Source organism: Pristis pectinata, chromosome 12 (genome assembly GCF_009764475.1).
Source record: "Pristis pectinata isolate sPriPec2 chromosome 12, sPriPec2.1.pri, whole genome shotgun sequence".
Lineage (NCBI taxonomy): Eukaryota > Metazoa > Chordata > Chondrichthyes > Rhinopristiformes > Pristidae > Pristis > Pristis pectinata.
Window position 1 is genome coordinate 54,889,085 of NC_067416.1, and position 11,185 is coordinate 54,900,269.

General features: G+C 44.1%; 1 protein-coding gene across 1 annotated transcript; it reads right to left on the minus strand.

Annotated features, from left to right (window-relative positions):
* Window positions 1–550: 550 nt before the first annotated feature.
* Window positions 551–6,478, minus strand: LOC127576473 (immunoglobulin kappa light chain-like). The gene is made up of 5 exons (XM_052026960.1): window positions 6,469–6,478; window positions 3,149–3,431; window positions 2,505–2,520; window positions 2,275–2,326; window positions 551–861 (listed from the first exon to the last, which is right to left on the minus strand). The coding sequence occupies exons 1-5, from the start codon at window positions 6,476–6,478 to the stop codon at window positions 551–553; spliced, it is 672 nt and encodes a 223-aa protein (XP_051882920.1).
* Window positions 6,479–11,185: the final 4,707 nt, after the last annotated feature.

The window sequence follows — 11,185 nt, forward strand, 5'->3', positions numbered from 1 at the left end:
GGAGTGCCCGACGCCTTCCACAGTTTCCCGACCTATCCGGAGACTCGTCCATTCGACGCAACCGAGACATGACCAGAGGCAAGTTCCGACAAGCAGAGGCCGAGTCCAGAGGCCCTAGCCGAAGAAATGCCGGATACATGGGTGGACACCAGGGCCACACCGGATCGGAATCCTAACCCTACTGAGCATCCCGCTGCGCATGTGTACTGGAAAACGCGAAATTAATGAAGGCGATTGTGCATTTCTGCTCGGGGAATTGACTGGTGTGGAATATATGTCTTCCCCTTTGCTGTTGCGTGTCAATATGTGACTTTAAGACCCAGTGTGGTTTAATGTTGTTCTCACTTTTTACTTCTTCTACATTCACGCTGCGCAATGATCCCCACCGCACTGAGGATTTTTTTTTTTACAGTGGGCTCCGTGCTCCGTAGTCGTTTATGTTTATGATCCAACATATAAGTTTTTGTACAGCGCTCCCCCTGCTCTGCAGCACCGTGTGTCTGTCGGAAAGCACATGAGGGTTATTGTACAGCGCTCTCCAGGTTTGGTATCAGTGTGCTGTGCGCGAAGTCAGTACACAGTAATACACAGCCGCGTCGCTCTGCTTCACTTCGGAGATCGTTAACTGGCTGATTTTCTTTCCAGCATCCAGAGACGCGGAAATTCGTCCTACCGCTGCATTTTCCGTATCCTGCTCTCCTGAAGTGTGTCTCTGAAGTAGGAAAATCGGTGCTTCTCCTGGGAACTGCCGATACCAGTGTAGAGTGTAAGGACAGAACCCGGTATATTCGCAGCTTAAAGTGACGGTTTCGTCAGCAGTAGATGGTTGAACAGGACTCTGAGACCCCGGGGAAATGGAATCTGCAGCGAATAACAGGGAAGAGTTTTGATGATTTACAGATGATTGTTAAAAATGCGTAGCACGGAAGAATCGATTTCATTTTTACGCCAGTTCGATTCAATTGAAAAGTTTGCAAACTGCATTTGTCGCTCTTGTCAATGACTATATCGACTTGCTGCGGTGGGAAAATCTCTGATGCAGGTCCAATGGGGACAAGCTGCGATTATTGACGACAGTTTATGACAAGTTTTGAATCTATGGGAAAGAAACAAAGAAAATTGGTGGAGTAGATTCAGAGAGCCACCACCTGACTATGGGTTGAATTAACCTTCTTTTTTCTGTAAATTTCTGTCATTTATTTTTCAGCGGAGTATATTGTTTCTCATGACGAAGGACTCAAATGAAGAAAGATTGTTAACAATGTGTTTCCTTCTCAGTGATGGAAGATCTTTCCAGACATCTTAATTTTTTTTGCAACAGCAGCCCAGTGCATGGCAAGATCCTAAACAAAACAATGTGATTGAACAGCGCCAACTCAGCCAAGCGGAGAGTAAAACCTTTGCTTCAACGCTTGACCTTCAAAAGCATTTTATCACAACCCGTTGGAAAACCTCTGCTCTCTGCCTTTAAACATTATCATCAGTGGGACACGACGTTTTTCCATTTTAGTTTAGCTTCAATTCGATAGAGTTAGTATCATTGTTTTTATGAATGTCGTCGCTGGCTTGTTGATGCCTGCGGTTTATACTTTGCTTTGCAGAAAACTTTTCCCACAGTCTGTCACTTATACGTTGGGTTCAGAGTGTGCACTTTCCAAAGCGTGTATCAGACTCACAACTGAGCATCACACACGTCAATCTCTGTCTGCGGCATTTAAACAATAAAGAGATACCGAGTCAGAGTTCTAATACCCCGTTAAAATAATGACCCATTTCAAAGAATTAAACTAATCCAACCCTACGGTACACCCCAACAAACCTCCAGTCAGTATGGCTGCGCTGTGAACAACTCCGGCATCGGTACTTCTGCGTTTCCACCCAAAACCAACTACGCAAGTACTTCAAAACCACCTAGACTTTCTGTGAATTGACCCGTGACTCTTATCAGTATGAAACTGTTCGGTCAGGTACTCCTGTTTACATTTGAATATTGATAAATTTTAAGGGATGTGGTCATCGCTGGAACTCCAGCATTTATTGCTCAGGAGCAGCCCCAGTATCCTTCTCCCGGAGAGTTCCACACCTCCTCTGTCCAGACACACACCGAGACGCGGTTCCCTTTGCCTCTGTCTCCTCCGGCCCACTTTGCAGAAATTCATTTAGAAATTAGGTTTGTTTCACTTTGAAAGAAATTGTTGCCAATCGATCCAAATATTAAATGGAACTGAAAATCACGGAGCAGCAGGAGATAAGACGATGTTTATTGTTACTTACCAGCTGTGACGGTCACTGTCGTCCCTGTTCCGTCCTTATTATAAGTATTCCACTCAGAGGCACAGTGACCCTGCTCCCAGTCTCCGCGGTACAATAAGCACCCTCACCTTAATCTGTCCATCAACCATCACCAAGCTCTTCCCAATGATTCCAGGGGCTTGAGTACAATACCTAAAATACAGTTCTCTGCATTCCTGGCTAATTGAGCTGTTCCTTGTGAGAAAGCAAACACTTCGTATAATGACGCTGGAGCGTGTGACGGAGCTCGGTTCCAGAAAGAAAAATAAAACAGATCAAACCATCCTTTTTTCCAAACAAAAAGCAACTGAAAGCAGGAAATTGCAATGTAATTCACCAGACGAGAAAGTGAATATCGCCAAACATTTAATTCCAGTTCTGGACCGGGAGCAGATATATTTTAACTGTCGGGGTTATTTTGTTCAGATCTCTTCCACTGTGTGTATTCCAATCGAACACAGTATGACATGTTAGTTTCAAATCCCTGGGTACTGGGTGAGACGAGCGGGCAGGAGGTAACCTCTCAACGATTGTAGTTTCCTGTCACGTCTGTTGAAACATGATTTCATCTGGAGTTGTTTATCAGAAAAGGGGTTCATTCATTCCTTGTCGCCGTACATTAACATGAGTCTCAGGAAAGGCTGCGCCATTCGCGCACACTCTGCAGTGAGAAAACACAGTGTGTGAAATCCACCAATCCAATCTTCTCATAATCCAGACTGTGAGGCTGGCGGGATGAGGCGGTACCGTGGGGTTTACCGCCAGATTCACTTCGCACCTTCATCTGTTGTTGGGATAATCTGCAGTAAGAGTTTTTGTACCGCAGGAAGCCCAGGTCCATCACTGTGTTTTCCACCTGTACTCAGTTTGACAGTAATAGGTGGCGCTGTCTTCAACTCTCAGATCACGAATTTCCAACGAGAAAGTCATCTCGTTTCTGTTGCTCCTCACAACAAACCGTCCTCTGCTGGTGATCTGCTGGCGCTCTGACCCGGGCTGGGTCACCCTGAAGAACCGTCCAGTTTGAAAACGGTATGTACCAGTGATACCAGGATGGAAACGGCAAGTGATGGTGACAGACTGACACACCATCCCGTTAATGGCTGTCGGGCTTTGGGTCACGGATTGACAGAAGGCGGCTGCAAATTAAAACAGGGAAAGGTTAATGGACGTCAGAGTCGAAATACGCAACGTTGCTAAAACGCGGGCAGTGTTTGAAATTCGATATGGTTCGTGAAGATGTCTATTAAACTCCGTACAGTGTGGGAGTGTGTGAACGGTACTCACGTCGTAAGCAGATGCATATGGTGAAAAACATAAAGATTTCCATCGCTTTGTCTGCGGGTTCAAATGTTTTACATTAGGGGAAGATGAAACCCACAGTCGAGACCACTCCGCAGATTGTCCCTCAGAGTTGGTCTGGGACACTTCACCGACACTATTGAGGAGGTATAGTTGATGGTTCTGGCATGTGTCGGGTCTTTGAGTCCTATGTGAAAGACCCTCCCACTTTCTCTGACGTGGACTGTGTGGGCGTAGTTGCCCTGTCAGCGTAGGCTGCCACTCTTCTTCACAGCAATAAGCCCAAGGGACTTCTGTGTAGCGGTTAGCGTAACGCTATTACAGCGCAAGCGACCCGAGCTTAATTGCAGTCGCTGTCCGCAAGAAAGCTATACGTTCTCCCCGAGTGTCTGCGTGGGTTTCCTCCGGGTGCTCTGGTTTCCTCCCACATTGCAGAGATGTACAGGTTAGGAGATGTGAGCATGGTATGTTGACGTCTGTTGGCGGCTGAAGAGTGGCGACACTTGCGGGCTGATCCCAGCACATTCTCAGTAACGTAAAAAGTTGCATTTCACTGTCAGTTCCGATGTACTTATGACGAAGAAATAATTATCTAATATGTGATTGTTTGATATATGTCGATGTTGGGAGGTGGTTGGATCGCTTGCGGAGAATCACTAGGTTCTTAGTACAGAGACGACAGAAACCAGACCCCTCCCATGATCGTGCAGGCAGGTACTCGAGAGGAGATTACAATTTGTCCCTCATCCGAGGAGGTGGGTGTCTGTATTTTCTCCCATTGTTTGAACCATTGAATCTCGGGCACCTTTTTTCCACAGAAAGCAGAAAGGGACAGAACAAAGAGTGCGACGACACGTTCAGGTTGTCCGACTGTGACGAATGGGGTATCATGAGGGATCTGCGTTTGTCCATCGCTGTTCAGAATTTTAATAAATCATGCGGCTGGTCGAGCAAATGTCTAAACTCCAAGTCTGTCACTGATAAATATGAAGGATGGACTGTCAAAAGGGAAGATGGCAGAGGCAGGCCACAGGGAAACAAAGGGAAGTTGAACAATTGCGCAAGACTGTAGCAAATGTAATACAATGTTGGAAATGTAAAAATGTGTGCTGCGGTGCAAAAATAACGCAGCAGAACATTTAGTTAAATTGTACGATATTGAGTTTTGTTCGTGCTCAAAGAGAAATGACTATCAGTATTTCATGCCCAACGTGCAGGTGCGGCAAGCTATTCGGAAGGTAAATACTCTGATGGCTTTCATCGTCAGAGGATTTGATTACAGGAGTAACTGTGCCTTTCTGCCATTCCCTAGGGGCCTTTGGACATCTCGCATGGAGAGGTCTGCACATTTTCAGTCCTGTTGCATCTGGGATGCAACGGATAATTTTGAATAATGTGAGCCAACTGCCCTTTTTGTTGCATGGATTCCACGCAGAAAGTGCAGATGACCGGGAGAGTTTTCTTCCAATCCATAACAATGCTTATGGCTCAAGCAATACCGAGAATAGAAACAACTAATACATTTCTTGGCATTGACAACTGAGTAAATATTCCACCCTTGTAAAACAACAATATGAAAACACGCAGGTCGCAAGTTATTACCTTTTATTTTGAACAAATGTCCTTCTTCAGTGTGGAACGGAGCAGTTGCCACATTAAATAGTATCAGTCTCAATGTGTGTCATTTTATATGATTTACAGAAAATTCTGTAGTTTTTTTGTTGAGAGCTAGAATATTGCTTGTCATCTGTGCTTTCTGTCAAGCAATTCCCTGCAAGTTCTGATTCAGTTTGGAGACACAGATAATGAGATAGAATCACCACTTTGAGGTTAATTGACGTGATCAATTTTCCCTGAAATTGAGAGAACAGCAAACAAAAATAAGTAAGGCTGTTATGGACTTCGAAATGCAAGGTGAAAATATGTTTGTGAACACTTTTAATTTCTTTTAATTTTTTAAATTTTATTTACAGCGTGGTAGCAGTCCCTTCCGGCCCAAAGAGTACGCGCCGCCCATTTTAAACACCAAACTAACCTACCCGTACTTCTTTAGTATGTGGGAGGATACCGGATCACCCGGCGGAATTTCCACGCAGACACGGGGCTAACGTACCAACTCCTCACAGACAGCGACGGGTATCTAACCCTGATCTCTGGCGCTGTAATAGCGTCGCAATAACCGCTACGCTACCGTGCCGCCCTCTGAAGGCACGTAATGGAGTATTAGTTGATAGTCTGCAGGCAGATATGCTTGTCCAGTTTTGTTTCTGGAATATAAATGTTCAGCATGACTTGGCGGATATTTTTAAATAAATCAACGGAATTGTTTGCATAACCACAGATAAACTATTCCACGGAATTAAGTTATCAGAGCAAAATGTTTACCGTTGAGCGACGGGTTTATCGAGTGCACAAACCTCTAACTTTATCTCAAAAGGCAGGTATCGCCAGAACAAACGTAAACATATTGTCGAGGCTTTATTAGTAGAAAGTAAGTGATGAGAGTATATATTTCAAGAAGGAAGTTTACGCTACAAATAGACAACGATGAAAGGAGTATATAAACTGGCAGGAAATAAAGCTGAAAGGCCTTCAAGTTGCACGAGATCATTTGATAATCCACCACATTTGCCTTGGAATTTTTCTGCATCATTCTGCACTGCAGCTCTGTGGGGATCACAGCAACTTACACATCGCCAACAGGGGGCTTGTTCGCTCTCCGTGCCCAAGAAGCGCTCTTGCACTTCTTCCTGCCAAAGCTTATGATGCCCTTGATACCTTCCCCACGAATGGTCATAACTTTGAAAAACGGTGCTGATGACTCCCATGTTCGATTTCATCTTCAACTGCACTCTGACTCCTGTACCGTCTTACGGGGAGCCATTGTGTCGTAGAGTCATACAGCACGGAAACAGCCCTTCAGCCCAACTGGTCCATGTCGGCCAATTTGTCCATCCGAGGTAATCTGATTTTCGTGCTTTGTCACATATCCTTCCAAAACTCTCTTATTCATGTACCTGTCCAACTGTCTTTTAAACGTTGTCATTGTATCTGCCGCAACCGTTTCATTTTGAAAGTCATTCCAAAAACGTACCACACTCTGGTATAAAACGTGCTCAACCTTGCTCACTTGCCAACCGTGCGTCGATCGCAATAATGGACAAACATTAAAGAAAACTACATGTAATACCAGAAAGGACAGGGCCAATACCGTCTGGAAACAAAAGGAAATGTGGATGCTGGAAACGTGCAATGCAAAAAAGAGAAAACTGGAAATGGTCAGCAGTGAGCGAGCAACTATGTGGAGTGAAGCTTTTATACCTTCGTGATTTTGTAACGTCAGCCTCCTTGGGATGTTCTTTGAAAGGAAAGGTATTTGATTTGAGAATATCAAACTAAAACGTAGTTTAGGTATGGAGTTACAGTCGGCTCTCCGTCAATAATTGATGAGATCGGGTTAAAAGTGACACATTAGGAATACTTTCTCAAACATGGCGCCAGGGAGTGGGATTCTGAAAGAACTCCAGTTAAAATCAGATTTAGCCTTTGTGGATCAGAGATAAGCAGGAGACGAAAAATGAACACGAGATTTGCAGTTCAGATGCCACTCTGTACGTAAATAATTAACATCAGAATAACCACCTTCCTTACTTACAGTGATGGCAGGTCGAGTTAAACGTTGAGTGCAACAGCGAGATAACACGGTCATGCGCGCTTCTGTTGTGGTCCTGCGAGCACCGCGCCAGTCAACTATTAATCGCAAAACAAATAAAGAAATATCGACATTTAATTGGGTGGCAGGAGTCAATACAACATTTTGCCGGATGGAAATCGTACATTCTTGAACGAACAGCTTATTGAAACCTAAGTAAAGAAAGGGCATGGTGCGAAATTCGGCAGTTCATCGACATATATTTATCTGATGGAAAGATAATTATCAGTCTGGAATCTTTAAATGTTCATTATGACGTTAATTATACTAGAATAAACTGTTAGTTTAAATTACACGAACACATTCCCTGCTGAAATTGCACCGTCCATTTAAAAACTTATCAATAAAATAGAACAGATTAATAAATCGTAATATCAGTGTAAAGGTTACAGGAGACAATACAATATTCGCAGAGGCTAGTGTCCAGTGAGGTTGAACAAACAGAGGATCTTTGTAAGTTAAATATGTTGTGCCTTGGTTAATACAAATTAATACAGAGACAATTTTGCAAACACAATGTAAATCGGGACAGCAACTAGAGTAATAAAACGATATCTGTAAACTGTTGGTAATGCAGTGAAAATTCTGTTAAGGTCTGGTTTAATATAAACAGTCGCTGGGCCTCTTTCGTTTCAAAACTCTATTTATCACAAACAGGTATGGCAACTACCGTAATGACGCGACAACGTGAGGTGTGATAAGAAACAGCACATATGCTAATTCAGTGATAACTCAGCGAAGTCCAGATTTCATGTAGTCAATGACAAGATCTCGTAGTCACATTTTCAGGGCCACGTTCACCCCAAAGGCCCTCATCCGTGCTGTTGCCATGCTGTATGAAACTTAACCTATTTTAAATTAAACCTTGACATGAACCCGTGTCGTAATAGTGAGAAACAGCCCTGGATTAGACTGTTACGCTTTTAACACTGAACTAAACAATCGTCATTTTCACATGTACACTTACGTCAGTCGTTCCTTGTCCTCGGTAATATTTATACGGCAGTTGTCCCCGTTTCAAATATGGTATTGTTTGTGGAAGCTTGAACACACTGCCTAGTTTTTCACGACTTTCTCGTTACGGACACGTTTCAAAAAACACCGCAGTGGCTGCATAATGCATCAGGATATCGGGTGTTTATCGAATTCGGGGGCTTCTTTCCAAATGTTAACATGTTGTAATAAAATCTTTGATGATTAAAAGGCAAGACTTTCTTCGTCTGGACGATTCTCCTCGGGCGAAGATTGAATTTGCCGATTTGAAATGTGTAACAGTTTTTGTAAATGGGCATCCAGTTCACAGCATCCTATTGATAACCGTCGGACTGATTTCGGTTGAGGAATTCCCAGAACCGACCTTTCAATATCCCCCTTTATCCCAATGGAGGTAAATCACAGCTTGTCCTTTTGCTCAAAATGAAATCTGATGTTCTGTACAAGAAATTTCAGGACACTTTGCACGAGCAGGTAATAATTTTAAAATCACCCCTCTGGACAGTTGAGGCAAATCAACAGGAACTTCATTGATGTATTTGCTTCTGCCGAGAACAGAGCTGGACGCGACGGAGACTTTTATGTGAATAATCTCAGAACTCGAAACCCCAGATTAGAATACAAAACGACATAAAAGTATTAAAATTGTCCCCACCAACGCAGAAGACAATCATAGAGAGTGGCATGCAGATCTTTCACCGAGCCAGCAGCAATGATCAGTGTTCCAAATGTTCTTCTTAAATTTAGGAAAATATACTGTGGATTACATGAAGTTCAAATTGGATAGATTTCCCAGTAATCATGGGAAATGTCAACACACTGAAAGAACGTGCTTGGAGATGTCTTGTTTGCCCCGCTCTCTCTATATCCCCCATTTATCGGCCAACTAGCCATGTGCCTCAGCAATGTCTCTACCCAAATGCCAGATGCTAATGTCTGAGGGAAAGATTTCTCGGCCAGAATCTCAGGACTTGTGCAAGATGTATAGGTGCATACTGCAAACGTTTTGCACAAATTTCTGAACGATGTATTCAATGATCAAACGGAAAAAATATCCTCAATATGACCCATGTTAGAATTGCCCTGGGAGTTTTTGCTGAGACGGGAAATATGTAGTTGTTCTCCCTACTTGATGCACTTCTTCACTGACTGTGCAGTATGATTTTTTCGGGGCACAGAAGAATTACGTTTTTTTTATTCTGCATGTCATTCATGTGAATATTTGATGAGCTGTTGTGAAAGACACAGTTGGAAGTATTAATCGCACATCATCTTCTGTGGATATTTTGTAGGACACGTGTAGGAGCCTCTCTCTGAACACAATGTGTTTGACACTACCATTCAGTATTTAATGGAGACTGTTGAGGGAACAGGCGCTACTGGTGCCCATTTCATGGGATAAAATTAATGGATTACGGTGCATCCGATGAAATCTTATCTCACAGCGCAGTGATACATTGCACATTCAGAGAAAAGGGCCGCTGAGGCTGTCAGAGAAAACGGTTTCTTGTCCGCATCCATGCCCCCAGAGAAGCGGGCAGGGACATCTCGAGACCGATCCCTCCCGCCCTTGCCGAAACTCTTCAGTAAATATCTCTGAAATATCCCGGGATTCTGGATGTTCCAGCAGATGGCAGGAATGTTCTCCGATGTAGAGTAAGTACATTGGTATTCTGATCTGTATTCTGGTCTGTCCTTCCTGAAACAAAAGTTGAGAACAACCCTGGGAAATCGGATCTTCGCCACACGCTGCTGCAGAAAAGCACTGATCTCAATCAGTCTGGGAGTGGATGTGACCCACGGGACACATACTGATCATTTACACTGAGCCTCAATGGGCAGTAGAACTACTGAGATCAGCAGTGAACTGGAGTGGTGTGCGATTCCACAACAGATTTGAAGAGTATGTGGTTGCTGCTCAGGGAGCCGTAAACTGCTGGGCTCCGCTCTCAGCACTGGGAGGGGTGAAGTTATTGGTTCTTTCTTTCCTGCTTTCACTAACACGGCCACGTTCAATTGCTGGGACTGTATCCACGATTGTCTGAATCTAGTTGTTTGACGCAATATTAGCGCGGAGACATTGAATCGCACATTTGCTGCACATCTGTCCGCGTCGACAATCTCAAAATCTGGTATGATCACTTGTTCCTGCCAACACTGTCTCTGGGTCAAACTCCCTATCACCCCTCTCTCTGAGTGAATTTCTCAGTTAGTCCTTTCTCTGCGTCACTGTATTTTACTTGTTACCACCAGGTAAAAGTCTAATACGAACAGGTTATTCACACAGCTGCATGTTGTATCCCAGGATATTAAGGATATCAGTGACAGTAACCCATCTCACGGGGAACAGAGTGACAGTGGGACTCGATCTCAGGATGGGGAAAAATTCGGGTTTCATGCGGTGGCGGGGGGGGGGGCGGGCAGGGATCGGAGAACCACCGGGCGACCGAAGTTTCTGGGAGAGGTTTAAATGAGTCTCAGTGCGCAGAGTCTCATGAGCCTGAGAACGCAGAAATAATCTGCGGACTAGCTCAGCTGTAGCCCCGATCCAGTCAATCTGGTCAACAAAAAAGGTTTTGTTGAAAATATACATTCATAATTTGTGGGTACTGCATTGAATTGGAGAATATCTCGCGCAGGCATTGTGACAGATAATCTTATGTTCCCTCAGTGATTCAAACTACATCTTCCACTTTCTCCGTGCCTCAGGAATCTGAATTCCTTTCCAATATCAATAAACTGGGAATCATTTTGGCATCGAATTGGCAAGAGAAATCTGGCTCAGACCTTCCACCTGGGGGAAGCAGAAGTACAGGGTCCGCCCGGCCTGCTCCGTCTGGGAAGTCGGGACATCCCATTCGACCGGTTTCACCAAAAAATCTGGTC

Bases quoted from the DNA above. Each gene is read 5' to 3' on its own strand.
- LOC127576473 (XM_052026960.1), bottom strand. The intron at 862-2,274 runs GTAAGTAACAAT...TATTCGCTGCAG, and splicing joins GACAGTGACCGTCACAGCTG to ATTCCATTTCCCCGGGGTCT.